The 24458-nt window shown below is 38.1% G+C and overlaps 2 protein-coding genes across 2 annotated transcripts; one reads left to right on the top strand and one right to left on the bottom strand.

Moving 5' to 3' along the window:
- The first annotated feature begins 580 nt into the window (after window positions 1–580).
- LOC116297556 (synapsin-2) lies at window positions 581–20354 on the top strand. Its single transcript, XM_031705805.2, has 12 exons — window positions 581–1269; window positions 1870–1930; window positions 3984–4075; window positions 4657–4813; window positions 5289–5378; window positions 16216–16278; window positions 16839–16981; window positions 17448–17522; window positions 18331–18433; window positions 18707–18848; window positions 19230–19330; window positions 19933–20354. The coding sequence occupies exons 1-11, from the start codon at window positions 1064–1066 to the stop codon at window positions 19310–19312; spliced, it is 1215 nt and encodes a 404-aa protein (XP_031561665.1). The 5' UTR covers window positions 581–1063; the 3' UTR covers window positions 19313–19330; window positions 19933–20354.
- LOC116297558 (tissue inhibitor of metalloproteinase) lies at window positions 5959–13602 on the bottom strand. Its single transcript, XM_031705807.2, has 2 exons — window positions 13290–13602; window positions 5959–7476 (listed from the first exon to the last, which is right to left on the bottom strand). Exons 1-2 carry the CDS (start codon window positions 13396–13398, stop codon window positions 6899–6901), a joined length of 687 nt encoding a protein of 228 aa, XP_031561667.1. The 5' UTR covers window positions 13399–13602; the 3' UTR covers window positions 5959–6898.
- Window positions 20355–24458: the final 4104 nt, after the last annotated feature.

The raw sequence follows: 24458 nt of genomic DNA, 5'->3' as shown, positions 1-24458 counted from the left end.
ACAAAGTCAAGACGGACTATAAATTAATAGGGAATATGCTGGCTCACAGACCAAGTATGGGAGGTCGATCTCCTAAAGTAATGGGATCATTTTTGTGTGGCTATATGCTGCTTCCTAGAACAAGAATGGGAGACGCGCTTGGAATATGCTGGCTCACAGACCTAGTATGAGAGATGCTTCAGTACGGAGGGGCTTCTGATCTGGAAAAAAAACGAGCAAAGTCTTAACGGCTTTACGTACATTCTCACTTATTTCATTCCCAACAGGTGTGACAATATATTCAATATAGACTTTCTACTCTCATTGACAAGATATTAGTCGAGAAATGACGTCATGATTGGCCAATCCACAGATCATTAAATGGAATACCTTAGGACTAAATGCCATGAGAATAGCAAAACACTTCACTAGAGATATGACCGCGATGACTGATACGGCAGATCTTATAGCTGTCTCATTGTGGTTTAAAACCACATTCTTATGCCACTGAATAGTCAAGTTTCAAAAACCCACCTAGATTATCTTTATACATGGCTCTTTATCAAAGGTTTTATATGGTTTTATAGGCATTTGAAAAGGTACAAGATTACTGAGAACAATTTGTTGAAACATCTGGAAATAATGAACTCAGACCAGTCAATATGGACTTCATAATATTCACCGTCAGATATCTTTAATGAGTTCTAATTCAATTGGTTGGTGTACAATGACCATTGTCATTGATGAAGGGAGCTCTCTGCAGCAGGTGTATAGTGGTGGACTCGTTGAATATTAATCTCTCCTAATATTCATCACGACTGATGATTCAAAGCTTGTTTGCATGCTAAGGGCTTGGTTAGAAATTATATACCTGAAGCCTAGAGCAATTTAGTATCTAGAAAATTTTTTGCTTGGAAGAAGTCCGCTAAAATCTCTGGCAAAATTTTCTGGCAAGTTTAATGTTATGTTTGTTGTGGTGAAATTTCAAGTAGGAAGCGAAGCATAAGCAATACAGAGGAACGGACGAAATAGCACAACAACATTCTGAAGTCGGGTTTGACAAGTCGCTTTACCGTCGCTAGTTATGGAACTTTGGCAAAAGCTCAAGACCAACACGGGGCAGATTGCCACTAACTTGAGGCAAGCACAGGAAAGATACAGAGAAGAGCACAGTGCTAGCTCTAAACATTCAAGCACTCATAGCTCCAAGGAAGATGTGAACAAGAACTCATCAGCATCTAAGAAACCTTCCAAGGTGTTGCTTGTCATCGACTCTGCCGAGAACGACTGGTAAGGGAAGCTTTTAGCTCATGTAGTCAATGCCAATTTCGTGGGATATTTGAAAATATTTTTTTCAAGTCGTATACTTGTAGTTCACCTTGAAATTGACATAAATCATTGTTCACCGTTAGTGTAGAAAATGAATGGTTTTTCTGGAACTACTTGGGAATATCCTCATGATCAAAGATCAAGGCGGTCCTCTGAGACTGAAAAACGTCTTGCAAACGACTTGATCCTTTTTAGGTTAACAGTCAGAGGCCACAAAAACAAAACCTTTGGCTGCCAATGCCAAGGCAAGATAGTGAAGTAATCTCTTCCAAATAAGTAGCACTTCTCTTAATATAAATTCGGAATTCCTCTCGTCGAATTACGTTCAACATATCGTCTTAACAATATAGACTTCCTTCCTCGAGTCATTACACTAAGATTAAGAGATTTTCTGCAATTTTTTCTGATGGACTTTCTTGGTATTTTGAAGTCAATATCGAAGCCAAAATGAACTCCAAAAAATGCTCAATTAGTGAAGAATATTCAAGTGTCACACTGTACTACTGTTTGTTTACAGATTTCTCGGGTCACAGTGAAATAAATTGCTGTTTTTCTTTTCAGGGCAAAGATCTTTAAAGGAAAAACCATGCACAATGGATCGTACGATATTCGTGTGGAACAGGTGAGAAAAACCAAAACATTTGCTTCAAAAATATTGCATTTTAAGTAAATGTTTTATTACTCGAAGATAAAAGGAATAAATGGAATAAAGGGGAAAATATTTCAGTTGATGTTTATTAAACCCATAACATTGTCGAAAAAATTAGCATTCAAGTTTTAGTTTATGGCTTAATCGCAGTGTCATAAATCTTTCAGCAGTAGCTAAAATATTAAAGCTTAGAGATTCATTAAGAAATGGCCACCTTACAGATTGAAATGATTTTAAATCATACGAATTTTCACTTAGAAAAAATATTGTAAAGTAATACTAATTGAAAATTCATTAAGGTGTGTTTTAGTATACAAAATCGATGAAAATGTGGCATATCTTTCGTCGGTAAAATTGAAAAATACGGATTTATTTTGATAGCTTTGACTTATTCGAAAATATTTTACGAAATACATCAGTGACGTTTAGTTTTGAAGTAAAGGAAATGACTGTGTCAGTTGATAATGTTTTCTATAAATCAGTTTATCAGTTTTAGATCTCTGCACTTGTCATTGCCTGGAGATAAAATCATCGCATTTTAGATTTTCAATATCGATCTTTCATCCTTAGAACTAATTCCTCCATGGCTTACGATCAGTCAGAGAGGGCTTCTATAGTACATGTACACCTAAAAACCAAAATTTCCTGAAGGAGAGTGCAAAAACCGCCCACATCCTTGTACAAGATTAAAACAAACTTTTACGATATATCAATAAATACGATTCAGGTTGACTCATATTCGCGTCTTTTCATTCAGTTAACAAAGATAAAGCCGATTGTATTTTCATATAAGGCTCTATATAGATCACTTAAAGACGTTCAACCAAAAAGGGTTTGCATATTTTTTGAGGTAGTCGCTGTAAAAACCGCCTTTAACAAAACACAACAAAAAAACCCGAATATATTTAAGTATATCGAGTAGATTTTTATCCGGATAATGGAGGTCTTAAGAACGCGACAATCACCGATATTGGCTTTACAATAAATTGAATTTGAGAGCATTTCTAAATTGCGTTTTAAGAGGATGTATGTCCAACCGCCATTTGCAGTAACAATTTACGTGATCCAATCCTCTACCCACCCATAAATAAAGAGGATCTCGATATTAGTAAGAAAGAGAAATTATGTACATCAGTGCATCCATGGCTCGACATCTAAAACTTTCTGTTGCGCATGCTCGAAAAAATGGCGGGAAAATAAATGGCGCGGAACGTGTAATGAATTCTGGCGGTTATTACGAACAAAAGTCTGTTCTTCTGTAAAATCCTTTTCGAGTTTTAATTAGTTTTCTTAACTTTTTTGCACAACAGTACTTTGAAAAACGTACATCCAAATGATACTAAAAGAAATTCAAATATCGGCAGGCAGAAGGAGGAATGTCTTGGAATTCAGTAGAGACGGTTTGATTCCCTGGCGAGAAAATAAGAATGAACTGCGCAACACTGAAATGGCTTTCCATCAGTATTTTTGATTTCATCCAACTCATGCGTAGTGTTTGCTACTTGCGGTTATAGAGCAGTTTTCGTATGACTGTGAAAAGCTCAAGGCACGAACACGGACGTGAAACGGCAAGGCATGTACCAGGTCAATCACATTGCGCGAAGACAAAATCCCCCTATCAAAATCCAAAAAAAAAACCAAATCGGTCACTGCAAGGCACGCATATTGGACCGACTTTTTTTGAAATATATGAAATAACTTAAATATTCATAACTCGTATCTTCCATATGCCAAATGCTTATATGCGCGCAACTCTAGTAATAGCTACATCGTGTGTATTGGTGCACAACACGAAACTTGTCTCACTATTCTAATTTGCGAGGAACAAAATTGACTCCGCTATGCAGAATTAAAAATGATAAAAAATTAACACATTTAATCTAAAAGCAATTTTCAAGATTATCAAACTGGCACAGTTTGAGTTAGTAAATTATAAAATATTAAAGTAGCTTGTTCTCAAATTTAGTTGAACTAAAATGCTTGAAACCATTTGGAAATTTTAATTAGTTTTCTGGTTTTGTTTTAGGCGGAGTTTTCAGATTTGAATCTGGCGTCATACTCCGACAGCGGCACGATGGTTGATATACAAGTCTGCCGAGAAGGTACTGTGGTCGTTAGGTAAGAGAAACCAAATGAGATTGATCATCTTGGGTCTCTGTGCGATTTTCTAGATGTGACGGGACGGCCATTTTTCGCAGTGATCCGAACTATAATAGTGGAGTGACGATGGAAATATTTAGTACCTCTCATGCATATGTTTGTTTAACATATCTCGTGAATGGTCGATTCCAGAGGGGATCGATCCATTAGTTCATTGAAAAGGTGTTTTCAGTCAACGAAATAAATCATGCAAAAGTCGAGGACAAGCGCAATATTCTCTTCGTTTCAAACAAAAGCATTTTACAAAAACGTATGTAAAAAAAGATAGACTAATCATACAGATGAGTTTGCAAAAAAAAAAAGAAGAAATTTCGCTTGGAGGACCCGGTTCTCGATCCCGGTACCTCTCGCATGCTAAGCGAGCGCTCTACCATTTGAGCTAGTCCCCCTGCACGTTAAAAATGGAGATCCAAAAATATAAGAAGTAGATCCCATTCATTTACCATGCCTTCCAAGAAACTATCTGTGCTTCGTCATAGCAATATCCACGCCGTATGTTAATGGTAGTCTCATTACTATCTTTGTGCATTCGTTTCCAGATCGTTTCGTCCAGATTTTGTGCTCGTGCGCGAAAGTGTGCGTGGAATTGGGCCCAAAGAGGACTACAGGAACATTATCCTTGGCTTGCAGTTTGGTAACGTACCCAGCATCAACTCACTCGAATCTATCTACAACTTCGCTGAAAAACCATGGGTGGTAAGGATTCAAAGACTTTTTTTTCTCTAGAAACTCACCTCATCTAACTTCTTCGCGCTCGGCTGCGCATAAGGTCTTTTTTCCAGAAACTAAATTTTACAAACAAAAATTGTTAAGGCGGCTTGCAACACTCTTTCTTAAATATGCTGCAATCACACGCACGCGGTCAAAGGGAGATGGCGAAATAAATCTTTTTAATTTTTCAGAAAAGAGCATTGACCGAAATTTCTGAAAGTTTCTCTAAAGGCTCAGGTCAAACATCGAACATGAGCCGAACCTAATCAAAACAATGAATAACAAGGCGGTCTTCTTTGAGGTCATTAGGTTCTGCTCATGTGAAGATCGATGTTTGCAAAAGAATATGAACTATAGTTCATTTTCTCTTGATGTTTGACATGAACCTAAGAGTTCTGACTGATTTTCTAGAAGTTTTGTTTCAATCATGTAATCTTGTTATCATTTTGTTTTTCCTCAGTTTGCGCACCTCATACAAATCATGAAACGATTAGGAAAAGACCAATTTCCACTCATCGAACAAGCTTACTATCCAAACTACAAAGAAATGGTGGGTACCAATAAACTACTACCTCATGTGTGTGATTAGTAATGAGTAGCTAAGAAGCTGATGTAAATGGAAAGTTTGAACTTGATTGTGCATAAAATCTGAAGTCTGGGCCGTTGTTTAAATCTGCACTTTCGTAGCTGACTCTAGTCTCCTACGCAGCCGCTATTAGTGTCGTCACGCCACGCTTACTCCCCTAAGTAGGAGTAAGCGTGGCGTGACGACACTAATAGCGGCTGCGTAGGAGACTAAGCTGACTTGGCATTTTTCGAAATCACAGCGGGTATTTTTTTATGCCAAGCACGTGCGCCCGCGATTTTATCCACAACCGTTGATTCAGCTGACGACTGGAGCACAAACATCTCTCGAAGAAGTTCGTCCACAGCCTTGCGCACTATAATAAATTTCGTCTTAGCCAATAAAAGCCCTCATTCTAACGAAGTTTAAGGTATTGCTGGATAAGAAAGCGGTATTCATCAATCTCATTACACACATGACGATCAGCAAGTACATACTGATCTAAAAGATCTAAAAGATCGCGTAAGAGCGTTTCAACTCTATAAAAAAACGCCACACGATAGGATTACGTCAAGCATTTCTTTTACATATTCAGCTTACTTACAATTACTATGATTATATTAACTACATGAATATTTTCATTATTTACATGCTTTATGATTAGAGTGGTTTTCATTAACCCGTGATACAAAGTGTACTAATTAGAGTGTACTATAGTCACAAAAATACGATAGAAAAGAAAGAATTATCGTGAGGTAGTGCTTAATACGCTAAGGTGTATTTCACGGCTTTACCAGTGAAAACCATTCTGTTGACCCAAAAAAAAAGCCTTGTTACACAAATAGCATAGCGTTTCGTAGTTTTTGCTATTTCTATATACAATTCAGTTTCGCCGGCAAGACTCGCCACGCTCTGCATATGAGTATTGCCGAACTTGGTCTCTACCTGACCATATCTATCACTAAGCTAATACCAACTTAGTCCCATAAACAACGAAACGATAAAACGTCAAAATTATAAGAAAAACTTCTTTTCAACATAAGAAAAATTATAAGCTTATTATAAGCTTAAGTATTATAAGAAAAATTTCTTTTCGTGCTCAAGCTTGAACCATTTCGTGCTAGGTAAGAACGAAATGCGCATGCTCAATACATGCCGCCTAGAAAAACGTAATCTATGCTCAAGTCTTGGTAAGGCGATTTCATTTTTTGTTTTTGATAAAGCACAGAAAAACGTAATCTATGCTCGAGTCTTGGTAAGGCGATTTCATTTTTTGTTTTTGATAAAGCACAAAAAACTTCACTTAGTTCGGCTGAGGCTTCACAGATGTCCCGTGCGTTCACAATTTACATAGTCTCCCTCGCATCCGTTTTTAGTGTCAACGCTCCCTCTCAGCGTTGCGTGACGACCGACACTAAAAACGGATGCGAGGGAGACTACAATTTACATAGCCACTTTTAATTCGGTAAGTTGTTAATGTCCTGTTGTTCTAAAGGTATTTTCAGTTAAGGTATTTTCTTCATGCATTTTCTGTAAAGTGCATTCGTCGTCCACGAGCAGCTTCTACCATCACTGCTCAACTGGCAGTATCCATATCTGTCTCGACATTCGTTCGCTGGATTCCGAGAGATCTCAAAATTACACGCCATTTCTTGTGACTCTTTCCCGCAATCTTTGTAGCATTTCTGATGAACACACTCGCAGCTTCGGCCGTATTTGCGCGCGAATCCCGAGCGCTGCTTCTTCGTTATTTTTTCCCACTCCATCCTTAAACTGCATCCAGAAATAGAGAGTTTTTTCCTTCCAATGTATCCCGCGATGACATAAACCTTCCCAACGTCAAGGTCCACACGACAGGAGTTCAGCTTTGATGGTGTATAAATCTTCGTAATGACACTTCTGCCGCGTGACCCGTAGACCTTCAGGCTGTCCGTCTTCTTGATGGCCGCCGCTCCTTTGTACGTCTTTGTTATTCGGAATGTGTAGACACGCTCTGCGAGGAAGCGTCCGAGGACGTTGCTTGAGACAAAATAGTTATCAGGAAGGACTTGTACTGGACCTGAGATGACCTTTCCTCGAATAACTGCAACAGCAATACAGTATAATAAGAATGATTCAACAGAAACCTGTTTTCTTTTTTGTTTTTTTTTTGTGAAAAATAAAAGTTCAAAATTTTATCGAGACTCTGAAACAACCTCTGCCGGGGCTGATAAAAGTCAGGGAATGGCTAATTCATATATCGAACGGATGGATTTGACATAAAATGCATTGCGGTCATCAACGTACGTTTCGTGTTTTTACCCGTCAAAGCTCACTGAACTCATGTTCAAAATTCGTAGCTTCAATATTCATCATAGTCTCCCTCGCATCCGTTTTTTTAGTTGTGGGGAGAGAGCGTTGCGTGACGACACTAAAAACGGATGCGAGGGAGACTATATTCATCATAGTTAGTTTAGAACCGTTGATTAAAATTATTGCATTTATTTGATGATTGAAACAAATCCCGCAACAAATGACTAAAATAACGTGGAATAGGCGTGACCTCCATGTTGGATCAGTCAACCAACATGGGGGAGGCCTGACGAGCTAGAGAGCCCGGGAAGGCAAATTAAAGCGCTTATCTTACTGAGTATGCGCTCTGACGCATCTTAGACCACGGTTCCTAATATACCAATTATGAATACCAGTATCTTTGCGATTCAAAGTAATCGTTTGTTTTGATAGAGCAAAATCGTATTTTGAAAACACGCCTCGCTTCGCCCCTTCGCGGTGGTCAACTAAATCTGACCTTCGTTTGCTTGGCCGTGTCGTACAAATTTCGATATATTTTCTTAAACAACAAAGGGAGGTCTTTCTCTATTTATTTTTCAAACAGTCGAACAACTAACCAAGCTTCCTTGGTGGTCTGTATGGTTGGTCATCCTTACCTAAATATATAACAGACCCTAAATATATAACAGACTAAGTCGTTTGTTAAAAATACAATTGAGTGTATAAGCAGACGGCGCGCGAAGACGGAAAGGATTGGGATGGATCAAAGAACGTTTGCAGCCTTACGGGGAAATATGAGTATTAATCAAGAAAGAATCAGTGAACATCTTTACAAGGGCACAGCTGTATTCTAGAAACGCCTCACTCTTTGACGTCTGTTGGTAACTCGTTATGAGAAATTGTGGAAGTGCACTAATTTTAGTAGTGTAAAATTCCAATAGAAAACCATTTAGAAACCATTGCCCCAGAATTGAGGCATGAACGATCATAAAGAAGATTCAGATCAAAAATTCAAGCGTGACAAGAAGACCCCTCCTCCTCTCCCTCCGGCCTAAGCAATCCCCTTGCTCCGCTGATACAGGCGACTATCTTGTTTTTGACTTCAAGTGTTTGAAAGTCTTATTCGGACGCACGCTATGGAATTTGGATTCTAGAATGTTATTGACCTTAATACTTCCTTAATGTATGATTTTCTTTCCTTTCTCATCGTCTTGATGGGAAAGACCCATTGACCCGTTCTTAAGTTTGTCTTTGCAGTTGCTCTGAGTATTTGACGTTTATTTCAGACGTAGAAAACGTCAGTTTATCCTTCAACTATTTGGCTAATATTTCCTATAGATATTTCCTTTCTTTCTTTTCTGTCTGTCTGGAAAAAGATTAGGTTCTATTACTTCTCCTTGACCTGATTTTGACTTTTCCATAAATCTCTCATAAATCATTCGCAATTCTCATGGGCCTGAATCACGTGGAGAGCTTCAAAAGGCTTTTTGTTTAACGGGAGCTATGTTGTTGCGCTGGAAGAATACGACTGACTTTTTGAATAACACGTGAAGAGATTTCATTTCAAGGTTTTGCCTGATAACAGGGCTGCCCCGAAAGCCCTCTGTAATAGCCAATCTACACCACGATATCTTAATAACCTAAAAAGATCAGTAGATATCCCCTTTGGTAATAAAACTCACTAATAAACAATTTCTGGAGTAGAATATTAATATTGTACGAGGCAGGGGGCCAAATTACACCACTTCACGAAGCTATTTGCTTACATTAAAGTACTATTACACCTTTAATTGAGTTACCGGAAATCCATTTGAAAACTTTTGGCGTGTACTGTAATGTTGCATAAAATGTTTTGACTTAACACCTAGTTTGTTTTGCTCCGGAAGAACCTTGGGATCTAACTAAATACTACCCTGAGAACAATTTAAAGTGGCTCAGTTCTTTCAGAAAAGATTTTTTTTCGTCTTTAGAAACGTATCCTAAGGTATATATAGATCGACCGGATTTACTGGTATACGGGATCGTTCAGGAAGTTGCCTCCGGGATAAGGAAACGCTTTCTGCCCACTTCAAAGAACCATTGACTATCTCAGAGTCTTCCTGTAATTGTATTAGATTTTCCCGCTGTAATTCGTGGCTTGGTATCACTGGTTTGAAGTTCTAAGGTCTTTGGCAGATACGATATGAGTGGTATGCAAAGAAGGACCCACCCAGTTTTCGAGTTTCTACGAAAAAGTTAGATGCCGTCGATCAAATTAATTCACATCACTTTCGCTTGTTACAGAATTTCGTGCCTTATATATTCTGAATTCCCGGGTAAAATCTAATATACTAAGGAAATGCCTTCATAGATTTCCCCTCTTCTCTTTCTCTGTTTGATTAATCGATATATCATTGGTCGTCCGGACCGGCACCAAACTCGCCATGTCGCTGCATCTTGACGCCTATCTTTGTGTAAAAATAATTTCTGGAGTCGGAAATACCAGTGGACGATTGTGTTTAAACATTACCTCGCAGTTGGATTGTTCTTCCCAGCAGTTTGTATACAATCTTTATAATAGGAGCGGAAACCACACATGGATTCCAATACCGAACCGCATCACGAAAACCTTACAAAGCCATAGAAAAAACAACAACGGGAATGGATGTTTTGGCTGTATAGACAGCAAAATACACTCTTCGCCTGTTTAATTTTTCCCTGAACAAAACAATCACTGAAATAATGCTTTAATCAGTAGCGAGTTGCAGTAACAGATCATGGATTTTCCATAGAATTCCCTCGTCAGCCAATGAATATTACTATAGAATCCCGACTGCGTTGAAAAAGATTTGAATATCTGAGTAAACTAAACTGAAAACCATTTAAAATATTTAAAACTGATGACAAATTTGTTTGCATTTTTTATAACGAAATGACCTTAGGAAAACATTGCAATCACTACACTTAGTTTCATTGACTTTTTTAAGAATAGGAGTAGTCCAAACAAACTTTTAAAGAATTTTCCATTAGGTTAAAAAGGAAATTGGCTGTTTCCCTTGGACACTGAAGAGAGATGGATTCAAGTACCCTGGCCGATAAATAAATACTCTCATTCCCAACTAACAAAAAACTTTTTATCGCATTTAAACGAAATAAAAAAAAAGAATGGCTCTCAAAGTAAAAAGTTTAAAACATCTTCAAACGGTTATTCTTTCGTAAAAACTAACTGAAAAATCAAACAATCTAGACTTGAGTTGGAATATTTCTAGACGGTTCAAAAAAAACTCTCGATGAATGCCGAAGGGTTTTTGAAACAACTTATTTTGACGGTAAACGCGAAACTTTAGTTGGCAACTGAAAAACTATTTAAAGATTTAGTGAATTGCCAAGTAGTAGGATAAACAAAACTAATATTTGTGTTTGGTGAGAAGGTTTGCAAAGGTAAAGTGTAATACAGGAACACGATGAAAACTTTGTCATACATGTCTGTCCGCGTTTGCGGAATTAAAGAAAAAAACGTGTTTTCCAAATCTGTCTAATAAATCGTGCGCTTTTCAACTGCCTTGCATTTTTCACTCATTCATGTTAATTGGCTGTCCAATATTCGTACAGAGGACACTAACCCAATACATTACAACGGAAGCCACAACTGGTCCAAGTACGAGAGGATAATGGCGTCTGGAAACGGATGACGCTTTAAGGAATTTACTCCACCCCTCACAGATGCTGGACTGAACGTTATAAGCCGTGATTGAAGAATAATTAGCTATCAGCTGTATTAACTGCGATTCCCGGTGAACCGAGAATTCAGTCGTACACCGCTTTAGAACTACGTATATGTGCTGTTTCATTAAGTGAAGCAGTAAGAGAGCAGAATATCACAGTACATCGGAAATTAGTGACATTTTTCATGAAGAAGACTGAAAGTGTGTTTTTCCTTCCAATATTTCTCTTTTTTTTCCCTTCTTTTTGCTGTTGTTGTTGTCATATCTCTCTGCCGCTCTCTATTTCTTTGATTGCTTTGATATATTTGTATTCTCAGTTGGAAGAGTTTGGAAAAATAGCATTCTATTTTCTTCCATTTTCTTTCGTTTATTCCCCTATTTTCTTTCCTTTCAACAGCTGTTGCCATGAACTAGTTCTCTACAACATCTTAGTTTCCCGAGTTACACCATCGAACCTACATGACCAATACTATCTACCACAACAACGCCACGAATGTGATTTTACCAAATAATTCACGCTATTACGTGTGGGAGTTTATTTTTATAAAGCATTGAAAACTGGAGTTCAAAATGAAAATATCGTTAAGTGTGGGCAGTGTCACCCTAGGAGCCGACATTGATAAAGTAATTAGCATAACTCTCTGGATCAACGTGCAAAGAAAAAAAAGACCTGGACTTCCAGAGCCGAGAATAGCCTAAATCGGGAGCCAAGCAAACGGTCTTGCTAAGTTAACGTGACTTTCATAAATAGTTGTGCGTGTGGAGGGGAACATTACATGCTGTGAAAAGGAGACTGTACTAATTTTCTCGCCCTGTTTATCACGCAATGTCCAAGCCGCGAATTTTTTAATGTGTTATCAAATATATTTTACATGGTTCAATCGGAGCTAAATGAAATTCCTAGCACTCAAAAAGGCTCGATTTACGAGAATAAGGTTACTCCAGGTAATAGAGAAATCCAACAGCATGAATTGTTGACACAGGTATGAGCGGCTGTGAGAATAGCAGCCTTCGACCCACGTTAGCGACCTAAATAAGACATTTTTTTGCCATCTGGATATCCAAGATACTTATATACTCATTGACCGACCATCCCATTTTAATCAGGGATGATCAAGTCATGACCATCTTAGATTTGCTGTCAAATTAAGTCACGTTCTGAAAGACGCATTTTCTAGACAGAACATTCTGCGCTCTGGACTCAGGGACCAAACACTATGTTCTAATAAATCGGATTAGTGATAATCCAAATATTTTTTAAGTACAAAGAAGCTTTAGAGCTCTCGGAGTTTAGAACGAATTAGTGTGACAGCCTAAAATGGCTGTTACTTTCTGCTTATTGACTTTATGCCTTGACATCTATCTGTACTCATTCTGTAGATGGGCTATTTTTAGACAGTCGCTTGCTTCGACTGATTGTAGCTACCACGTTAGATAACATTTTGCTGCAAGCCAGCATCATTAATTTTGATAACATCAACTCTCTTATCCTCTAGAGGAGTGATAGAAAAATTCAGGGATTTGTAAACCTTGTTTCAAAAAGAACTCAGTGAAATTCAAAAAATATTTTCTTTTTGTCCATGAGAAGTTAGTTTGATTAGTCGCGTGGCTCATGATCTTCTACGTGAGAAGAATCTCAGAAGTTGTGGAAAAACCTACAGCGAAGTGGAACGAGCTCTAAATATTTAAGTAACTTGATAAAGTTCTCTCGACTTATACCAAGTGAGGCATCCCTCTTTTACTTTACTTGACTCAGCTCAAGTGTGGTCCATTAGCCACGATTACTTCTCAGGATACTAATTAATCAAGTCATACTATGAAAGATGAATTTGAAACGCAGGTGCCTTAGCTCACTAGCTTTTTAAAAATGTCTTATATTTGTACAAGGAAATGTATGTTAAGGTTTTTATATTTTACCTACCGAACTGTGCTTGACAGAAATGTTCTTGTGGATGAGCTGGCATACAAGAACAAGCACTGGTCATCGTAATGACACATAGAAGCACGACAACAGTCTCCCACAACGCCATATTAGTTCCTTGGTTCTTCACAGTGAAGATCTTGTGATGTAGGATCCAGATCGTTAGTAGAATGTGTAGTGCCAGAGTATCATAGAAAAGAAAAGTTCTGATTCAATTAAATATGTAATTTGATATTACGTCTAAGTGGATATTGTCAGCGGCATGGGCTGTGATTCTTTCAGCCCTCGTTTTCACTTCCGTTCTTCGGCAATTAATAAAAACCCTTTTCATACCAGCTTGATTATTAGGGTCGTTATGGCTGGTGAACTCTTGATCAACTTTTAATAAGGTATAATCCAATTTCTTTCGTCCAAATTCAAAAGCCGTGCAGTATATCGTCTGACGCTTTTCTGCCACGAATTTGCAAAAGTTTTTTCCCGCTTCAATCCATTCGTGCCGAAGAAGCTTCTACCTCGTGGGACTACGAGCGAGAGTGGGTGTTTTGGAATTCACGATTTAATTTTTGAAATTCCAAGAACAATATCACAAAGCAGCAAAAATTCTAGCATCAAATTCTTTTTGAATTCATATCAGTGTTTTTTTAGTTTTCACATTGAAAACACACGTCATTAATAACAGTGTCCTTCGAGGTACAATCATATTAAAAAGATATCAATATTTATGTCAACGTCGCCATTTTTTTCTTTTTTTTTTTTTTTTTTTGGCTTCCGATTTTAAACACGCCACAAATTGTTCGTAAATAATGAAGTTGGTTAGCACTCCCATTGTGAAGAATAGTAAAAGGTCCAAAAAGTTCAAGTATTTCTTCAGAAAACTTTAAATTACATACGCTGGTTGGTTTGACCTTGGATTGACATTTGTTTTTCAACCACGAAACATGATTGACCTTGGCCATCAATCTTTCATTCAACAAAAACCTGGACGATGCTGGGGGTTTACAGTGTCTTCCTATGATTGTCTGTCTTTGGTAACTTAGAAATTTGGAAAACGACTACCTTAAAGTCGAAAGTTTGTTTGTTACTTTCTAGAAACCTTTGCTCAAATTTCCAGCCTTTTTTTTAAATCAGTATTTTTTTGTCTTGTGTAGACGGATTTAATTTACTGAATTCACACTCTGCAGCGGCCCCTCTCGCAGAAAAGTTTGGTCATTTAGATTTCTATAAAACTCTCATACAACCAAGTAAGCAGACTCAGTCGTCTGCACTTTCTACTGGCGCCACGTGTTTTTAAAATTTCTCGTAAAAACCTGCTGGAAAACCCATTGGAGCTAAATACCACCTACGCAGAAAATGCCAACCATCTATTTAGCATTTTTCTGTCAATATTATCACAACAAATACATCTGTTAACACGATAACTAACTTAGGACACAAAAGTAATCATTTCCTGAAGATTTTACAAATCTTTTTGCTGAAAATTTTCCAACTGAAGGTTATCTTTTCATCTGTGATTTCTTATACAATGGTGGCCACTTGATGGGAATCAATCGATGTAATATGCGAAAATATGGAAAACGGAATCTTTTATAAAATGATTTTCTAGTCGTATATTTTTCCTCCAAATATTGTTCCCCTCTCTAGTGTTAATGTCGCTATGAGACCAACCACCTACAACCTGACTACAAGGGGGAATGGGACGAGACTAAAAACAGTTGCTAAGGAGACTACTAGATGGCAAGCTAGTGAGAGAGCATCTTCTATCTATCAACCCTTACTCAGTTTCCACGTATGTAATACTCTATTTTACAGTTCCGTTCAGTGACGACGAATAATAGTTTCAAGCCGAGGCTGGAGTTGCCGGCAATGATAAAAAGTATAGTTTTGCTAAATCGAGTATTGGCCTATCCTTGGGGTGCAACCACGTGACCGAAAAATCCCTTCTGATTTAGACAATGAACCAGCCGCCATCTTGGTTGACCTAACAAGAAAAGCTTAAGTTGGAATGTTTTGTTATCGTTAACCAACATGGCGGCTATGACGTAACATGCACCCCAAGAATACTGCAGCGGTGTTCCAAACATTACAAACATTATGTCAAAATCTAATAAGCTTTGAACTAGTTTATAACTAGTGTTTGAAGTTATTAATGTAAAGTGACGTTTATGATAGCACGCGGCGCGTAGTTGTCGCGCGTCGCGGCAAAGGAAGTTTTCGTGGAAATCGATAAAGGCGTTTGAATGCCATTCCATAGGCACGTGCCCTTGAAAACTTTGTGTTTTCCCACAATTTCATGGAAACACGGCATTGACTTCCGCCAAACCCTATTTTGACGCGACGGGAAATTGTACGATTCCGCGCTTATGCTTTTCAAATGAGAAGCACTGTAACTTTTAGTCCTAATAAGCTTATAATAAGCTTATAATAATAGAGACCTTTAGCACGAAGTTCTTGCTATGTACCGCAAACCTCAAATTGCAGTTCAATGTCAGACGTTTTCCGTCAAACGTTCGACATTTAGCAAGGCGTTATCATGACGAAGTTGTTGCTGGAAGAGCCACCACATTGAATTTCATTGATGTTGAGTGTTTCTCCGTGTTTGCGGGTGTGTTTTGGGGCCTGATCCCTAGCAGTTAGCGGTAAACCTCATGCTAAAGGTCTCTAATGAATCGTGATCACGATAATTAGCCTTGACTTATTGAATGTCCTGTGCCTCTGTCTGCTCGCATCCTCACGCTGTGGTACTATTATAACCATTATGACCCTTCCGAGATCCTCCTTATTTTATCTTGTTCAATACTCACCGCCTTTCCCGCCGTCATGGCTGCAACAGCCAGTCCCCTTCTTTCCTTCCTTCCTCTACAAAGTTTATCTTTTAGCTGGAAAGAAAAACAGATTTTTATCAAGGATTTTTTTTCTATTTTTACAGTTAATTACCCCTCGTTTTCCAGTGGTAGTCAAAGTAGGACATGGGAATTCTGGATATGGCAAGGTAGGGCGTCGTCAATTTCGTTTTCTTTGGAAGGAACCGTTTCCTTTGGTTTTCCTTAGTCTAAAAATTACCTGTAGTTGGTTAACCATTTGTAGAGCACCGTAACACATGTGAAGGCAATATGTTTGTGTAGACGTTTAGTAGAATGTAAAATTAGAAATAGATTTCCTAGACCTAATTAAAATAGCATCCCCAAATGTTCTTTGTGTGAAATGTAATTTTATATTTATTGCTATATATGTTTTCCATAAGTGATTTGGCGCGTTTGCACACGTTATTTATCTCTTCCACACGGCCTTGCTCTAACTTCTTTACCTCTCCACCATAACTCTTTAATCTTGAGTGTAATGTTTCCCCATTTCAGACCACGCGTCATTCTCTTGAGATTAAGATTCTTTGTTTGAGTTGAATCCACATTCATGTGTCTTCCCATGCGCAACCGTTCAACAACAAAAAAATGATACTCTAGGGAATGACACGTGATATGAAATGGGGAAAAAACACACCCAAGATTTAAAAACTATAGAATCCAAAGTCTTTGCTCTTGTTATATTTTGTAGGTTTGTGTCCAAAATCATCGTAGTTTCCAAGACATCGCCAGTGTTGTAGCTCTGTCTGGTAATTACGCCACCACAGAACCTTTTGTGGCGGGAAAATGCGATATTAGAATACAGAAAATCGGTGACCATTGCCGCGCGTTCAAGTAAGTCAAGCCAATTAATACATATTTTCAACAAGATTAAAATCACAACTATCTACGCCTGTATTAAGACACTACAATAGTGTGGTTATTTTATCGTATCTCTATAATCATAAAAAATGCGCTATCTCTGCTGCCGGTTTTGGCATGAGTGTGAAACATACAGTACTGGACTGATTAAAGCACGTTCACGGTGCGACATGCCGTAACATTGAATTGGCTTTCCATTGTTTTCCAGTAATTCATGCAATCACAACGCGTAGTTACGGCTACGGTAAGATACGTTACGGCTATAGTACGGGCTACGCCAAGTTGTCGTATCGCTTTCCACATAACTCGTATGAAACCGTATTACGAAATTCCTTGATTTATTATACAGCAAGAAACTCAAATAATGTTTTTTCTTGTCCTATATTTTATTCCTATATGTTATTCCTTCACTCCTCATACATTTTACCGTCCTTTTCAGGAGAACATCCATTTCTGATAACTGGAAAACGAACACTGGATCAGCTGTGTTGGAAGAAATCGAACTGACAGAAAGGTAGGAGAACCGACGATTTGTACTAACTGGTCACGTGACCCTACCTCTCTTAAAATGAGCAGTTTTGTCAAAATAAAAAACAGAAATGAAAAGAGCATCTCGGCATCAGTAGGGAAGCTGAGTTTCAGCTAATAATAAGCGAAACAGGAGAAATGGTATTAGATATAAAATTGAATGTATTATAAGGATTTGTATGGGAAAATGTGATGGATGGCAAAAGCTTACCAGCCAACACTTTTCCCATACAAATCCTTGTAAAAAATTTGACTTTATATATTTAAGGTCATTTCTTCTATAGTCAACATTTCGAGCTGAAACTTCGTTCTCTTACTAAATTTGAGATGCTCTTTCCATTTCTGGAGTCATTTTGACTCATTTATTCGTTTTAAGGGGGATGGGGTCACGTGTACTGTTAGTGCAAGTCGTCTATTGTCATCGAACATGTTTAACAAGTACAGGCCACACGGGAGAAATTTATTGTTTCAGTCAACATGGCTACCTACATATTAGTGTCTAAATGTTCACTAACGGTAAAGTAAAGAATGCACAGCTTCAACAATACAAACACTTTAAGACTCCACAAACCTTCACTGAAACACACGAATATACTGCACAAAATCGAGGCTTACACTAAGCAACACAGAACTCGAAACGGGAGCATTGTAAAATGGACGCTATACTAGAGGTTGATCGCTTAACAGAGGTATAAACTACTGCAAACAAAAAGCATTTGGGACTTTGACAACTAGTCGCTAAATAGAGTTGACCGTTTAATAGGGCGTATATCGTACTCTGATTCGTATCGCAGATACAAGCAGTGGGCAGACGAGTGCAGTGAGCTGTTCGGTGGACTGGACATTTTATGCGTTGAAGTTATTCAGGGCAAGGATAAAAAGGACTACATTGTCGAGGTGAGCCAACATATTCCATTGGGATTGCTAAAATCCTACCCTTAGAATTCATCAGTCAACTGTTAGTAAAATAGGAGCATCCATTACTTTCCTTGAGAAGAGGAAAGGACATTCAAAATGGCCGCCATGTTGGTTGGTATAACAAAAGAGTGAACCAAGATGGCGGCTATGACGTCATAGGCAGCCCCAAGAAATAAGTTTCCATGGCAACAGGATGTTGACTCTTTATCAACACCTGGTTGTTCTGAGTTGTTAAAGTATTGTCCTCACCAGGTAACCGACACATGTATGAGACTGTTTAACGACACCAGAGAAGAAGACCAACAAAGAATGGCTGCACTTGTGATCAAGAAGATGGAGGCACACTACCCCCCTATCGATCTTCCCAGCTCACCCACACACAGCGTCACGTCAGGTAAGTCGTAGAGTAGATTTCGTGACGCGGTCACGGTACGGAATTGACAATATGCATCCTATTAACCAATTTCAGCGCTTGGGATGACTGCTTGTCAAAACTTCGCATGAAGCTTCTGTATAAAGATAGATCACTGTGATTGTGGAATAGGACACTTGCATTATAGCGTCATTTACTACCACTACCATAATCCCTTGCACACATTCTTTTGTTCAGTAAATTAGCACCAATTGTCTTCCTATTCTCATAAGGAAATACAAATTTGAATAAGAAAGAAAATTGGTAGTGGTAGTAAAATGATTCCATCATGCAAACGGCCTAGTCGTTTCTTTTTGTGGCAGCTCTGACATGTTTTTGATTTTGCTATTATAATCGTAACAGGGACGTCGAGTCCATCCCCTGGTTCAAAAACCAAACCAATAATAGAAGAGAGCGATGGAGCCTTCAGTGGGGTTCTGGATTAAATCATGGAATTAAGTTATGTATGTATGTATGATCACGTGACAGGACCCATGTTGGATGACAGGCGGGAGCATTAAAAATCACTTTGTTTTTGTTAGAAAGGATTTAGTTGATCGAAGGAAAGAGATTATGTTGGTTTGTAGCAGTGGTATTATTAAAATCACTTATATGAACGAGTGAAAGAATTGGTGGGGGGGGGGGGGGGGGGGAGGATTCCCGTGTTCTGTCCTCCAGCATGGCAATACAAGATCATTAAAATTCCTCATACGAAGAAAATAATCATAATTCCTTGAATGAGAAGGATTCTCGTGTTCTGTTCTTCAACATGGCTACCAGGGCGCAAAGAATCAAATATCGAATTTTGGCGGGGGAAAGAACACGCTCGCGTTTTGTCCGCATGTACACAAGTTTGACCATTGAAGTCGTGGGTTAACGTTCTACCACAGGAAACCCAATTTCCAATCCTTACTTTTAGCCCTCGATCTTACATGAACACATTTCTTGATACATTCTGCATTGGGATACCTGTGTTAAAGTGGGCACGTTTCGTTGGCTGGGCTTCCAGTGGTAAATCTAGTTTTACTTATCAATGTATTGATGCATCAAGTTTTATATCTTACAGACTGAACATCATACGTTTTAGACATCAACAATGTTCCAAAAGATGCCATCATATTTAAAGAATATTCAATATTAAAATATATTATTTCAATCGTACGAAATTCCATACATTGGTTCACTGGTCAAAGACAAAGCATTCAACCGAGGCTGCAAGGTTCAAAGCTGAATAATCCTTTGAAAACTACCCTTTCAGCCTCGAGTGAATGTGGTTTGAGCAGTGAATCGATGTATGGAAGGAGGTGAATCTAAAAAGCCAAAAATATTCAATCAAGAAGTAAAAACTAAGAAATTAATAAATAGCTTAATTAACTAATTATAAGAAATAAAGCTAGGGTATTTAAGTGAATATTATAAATTGGTAGTTAAATAATACGCGAATTGAAAACGAATTGAAACGAGAAAATAAAAATGGTAAGAAAGTGATTTGCAAATTTCCTCAATTAAATATGTATTTCCTCATGAGAACAGTAAGACAATTGCTGCTGATTTTCTAAGAAAAGAAAGTGTGTGCGCAAGGGATTCTGGTAGTGGTAGTAAATGACACCAATTGGCGTCAAACAATCACGTCATCAATGAAATATCACTTTGATAACGAATCAATTCCTGCAAAGATCCCTAGGGGAAGGCTCTGCTGCTACACATGTGTGCCCTCAAATAGGATCACATCTTGCAAATTCGTGAAGGACGACCCCTGCTTGATCGCATACAAACTTTGAATTGCTTATTAACTTGAAATCGAAAGTATCTTACAAGGGAAAATAAAGCATTTTGAAAAAAAGGTTTTGGATATGACATTAGTAATCCAGTAAAATGATTTTGAATAAAGGAAGTTCGATTTTTCTTCCCCTCCCGTAACAGTCACGTGATTATGTCCTGCAAATGGCCTTGTCAAAAGACCCATCGTCTATTTGATCGCCCTGGCAACAGCAGTGACGTAGACGAGGTCCAAATCCTGTGATATGATTTCTATTCGGACATGAAAAGGTCACAAAGATATCTCTTTCTTTTTGGCAACCATATACCCCACCTCTTCGTCTTTGCTGTATGAAGAAATCCAAACTTTTGTTGAATTTTTTTTAAAAGGGCACAGTTCCACATTACGTGATAATGAAAGAGATTACCCTAAAAGTATCGTCCTTTACACACCGGGCGCCACACTGGTGCCTGAACTTTGATCCTAAAAGCACATGGACAAAAGCAATTCTCCAAGACCCAAATGAATGCGCCTTGTTTGTAAAGACACAAACAATTTTATGTTATAAGACAGTTCTCTTTTTGACAAGTTCATTAACTGCGCAATCAAATACAGGTCACGAACAGGCCTTGAATGTCTAGAGGGGATTTCACTCATTACCCACTTGGTAATTAAGGTTGTTTGATAAACACGTCGAGTGGAAAACATGAAGATTTCTAAAAAAAAATTAATGCAATTCAGATATTTTTGGATATTCTTTGGACAAGTTGTGCAGGCATTCGCAAGAAATATATCAATGAGGGGGGGACCTCGTCTTATAGGGCAGGATAACACCCATTCGCATATATTTTATCTTTCCGTTGTATGAAATTTTACAAAATCTTTTTCTTCTTTTCTCCTTTTGAATCGGACGCAAAAATAAAGTCAAAGAAGAGTGTCACTTTTAACAATATCTTTTGCAGGCCCGGCTTTATCATTGAGTTAGGCTCAGGCCAAACGTCGAACTTCACATGAGCCGAACCAAATTGAAACAATGGATAACAAAGCAGTCTTCTTTGATGTTATTAGGTTCGGCTCATGTGAAGCCCGACGTTTGACACGAGCCTTAGTGTAGTACTACCGTATCATTGAAAATACATGTACTTTGATTTGTTCTTTAATCAGTTTGTTGCCCAATTAATGCAGCTGAAGGTTTGTTTCCATCACTACCACTTTAAAAAGGGTCGCTAGTACACCCCCTCCTTAAGTCGCCTGCCCTTTACATGCGTAAGGCCTGTGAGAAACACGAAAACACCATGGGATAATGCAACCAACGTTTGAGCTCTTACCGTGGTTGTCTATCCGATATGTTATTATCCCTACTTGACCGAGCCAAGAAGAACATAACTTGAAAGTTTTTATTTAAAACTTTTTTTAGTCCATGTTTGATTGATGACGGGAGAGGTGGGGTTTCATATTAACCACATGTGACGTGTTCAGTCTCAATGATTGTGTCATTGAGCTTGTCGTTCACTGGCTTAGGGATTACCATTATATTGATGCAATCTGGGAAAAAAACCAAAAAAAACAAGCGCAACAGTCTTTGGAGATTTTTGTTTACTGTAGTAAATGGAAACAGAGGTCTTCATTCATAGCGCGCAAATGCATTTAGTGTAAGCTTAGGATTTTGCTATGTTGAAACCCAATGCGACCTGCGGTCCTTGACTTGCAAGTAAAACTCTGAGAAGTAGCAGGAGAACAAGATTGTCAACGCGGCTTGTAGCTGTAGTAAGAAAGCATCAGATTTCTCAACACGCGATGGGTTTGCTATTATAACAAAATGTTGTACATCTTGCATTCTCATAAAGTTCAGTTGTCTTAAGAAGCAAGGAATGAATATTATTATTTTATATGCCCGTACCAAGTTCTTTGAAAGCGCACTCTTTTCCTAGTGCTTTTTAGATTCAAAACACTTGGAAAAGAACAAAAGAGAAGCATTTTTTCATGTGCGCACCATACTACATGAGTGTTTGTTCCACGGCCACCTAGAACAGTTTAACCTCGATCCCTAACTGGTTCAGTAACTTGAAACACCCTCATGTCTCTAGTAGCTACATTCGACTGTTTTGCACATGCTGCATCATCTGTGCAAAGATGCTGCAAGACTATAATACAAGTACCTTTATATATCTCTGTTTGGTGCTTTGCGCGTTTTGTATAAGCAAAAGCGCACCACCGATTTGCTCGCTAGAAATAATGATGATAAACAGAAGTTTGCGCAATTGTGCGCACTGATTAATATATCATGAATTTAAGCCGTGTATAAATAAGAATAAAAGTATCCCAAACACAGGAGTAATTACGCGCTCTCCTAAGTTCGTTGCGCAGTATATGATTGCTTGGCTGAGCGCTCCATTTGGCATGGTTTAACCTCGTACACTACTTTTGGTATATACACCGCGTAATATAATATCCACTGATCTCTGTAGACATTACACTTCGGGTTGACGTCTGAATGAAGTGTTTTTGGCACAGTTCTTGTCGTTACCCTCTTCGAGGTTTCATTAATTTGTTACTCTCGTGTTCTGCTCAAGTAGGTATACATACTTGTGTCATAGGGTCACTCCGTATCTTTCTTCCCCACTTGAGAACTCAATACGAGGTAGACAACGAGTCAACGATAAAGTTGAAACCCATAGAATCTCGTCTGACCCCCTTGAGAGAATATAAACAGACCTCTTTTACCATAATGTTTTCCCATTTCACACCACGTGTCATTCCCTTGAGAATAAGATCCTTTTTTGAGCTGTATCCATGTTCATTGGTCTTCTCATATGCAACTATTGAACAAAGAAATGATACTCTAGGGAATGACACGTGGTCTGAAATGGGAGAACCTTACGTCATAAGGTAGAGAGATAAACTCGATCACTTTGATGAAGTACAAAAAAAATGTTGTTTCCGGATTGAGTTCACATGGTTGAGCGTTTAAAGTTCTTAATTCAATATTAAGTAGAAATCATAATATTTATGATAGAATTAGCTGAGTGAGTATTGTTTTTTTCTGCAAGGCTAAAAATATTCAAGGACTCCTCATTGGTAGATGAAAGAATCCCTTTACGACTCAGTATCAGGACTGACGGGGGCAAAAATATCGTAATTCTTTCCCGTCTCTCCAGTTGTTTTTCATCATTCTACTTCTACCTAACCATTGTTCCTTTTTCTTAATTCAAATACATAATCGATCATTCACCAAGTTTCAGAATGTATAATTATTGGCGTTTTTTTGTTTAAGAGTTACGAGGTTTCAATCAATCCATCGTCGATTGACACATGGTTTTTTTTGCGCATCACGAACGATGAACAACAATCTCAAAAAATCTTAGCCCTCTTCATAGATCATATGCCTTGCATCGATTCTACGCGCGCTTAAAATGGCTCAAATTTTGTTTTCGATTTTACATCGTAAGGTTTTTCGATCCTCGTAGAAGTTTAGCAAGCTCAAGGCTAATTCATTTATAATGGAAAAACTGTGCTTGTAAAGGTTTTTGGCGCGCTTATGAAAAAAATGCCTTGACACTGAATTTGGGTATTATTTCATACCGTGTGTTGTTTGTTGGAGTATTATTTCTTTCTTTACTAATACAGCGTAAGTATACGTTTATATGTAACTCATTAGTTTAGAAAGTTTATTCTCAACAGATTTGATATGAAAATCGAATGCGCGCCTGATAACGATCTACCTATATTGACTAATCACTAGCAACACAAGATCAGACAATCCGATTTTAATAAAGTCTACCCCCTAAGGTGTTTCATTCAACACGTACAACTTAATCAAACACTACTCGAAT

This window comes from Actinia tenebrosa, unplaced genomic scaffold (assembly GCF_029948245.1).
Source record: "Actinia tenebrosa isolate PJP-AT-01 unplaced genomic scaffold, QUT_ActTen_1.0 PGA_scaffold6__47_contigs__length_16458017, whole genome shotgun sequence".
NCBI lineage: Eukaryota > Metazoa > Cnidaria > Anthozoa > Actiniaria > Actiniidae > Actinia > Actinia tenebrosa.
Note: the sequence above shows the minus strand (reverse complement) of the source record. Positions and strands in the feature narration are given on the sequence as shown.

Bases quoted from the DNA above. Each gene is read 5' to 3' on its own strand.
- LOC116297556 (XM_031705805.2), top strand. From the start codon at position 1,064: ATGGAACTTTGGCAAAAGCTCAAGACCAACACGGGGCAGATTGCCACT. The intron at 1,270-1,869 runs GTAAGGGAAGCT...TTTTCTTTTCAG, and splicing joins GACTCTGCCGAGAACGACTG to GGCAAAGATCTTTAAAGGAA. The intron at 4,814-5,288 runs GTAAGGATTCAA...GTTTTTCCTCAG, and splicing joins TCGCTGAAAAACCATGGGTG to TTTGCGCACCTCATACAAAT.
- LOC116297558 (XM_031705807.2), bottom strand. From the start codon at position 13,398: ATGGCGTTGTGGGAGACTGTTGTCGTGCTTCTATGTGTCATTACGATG. The intron at 7,477-13,289 runs GTAGGTAAAATA...TTGCTGTTGCAG, and splicing joins TTTCTGTCAAGCACAGTTCG to TTATTCGAGGAAAGGTCATC.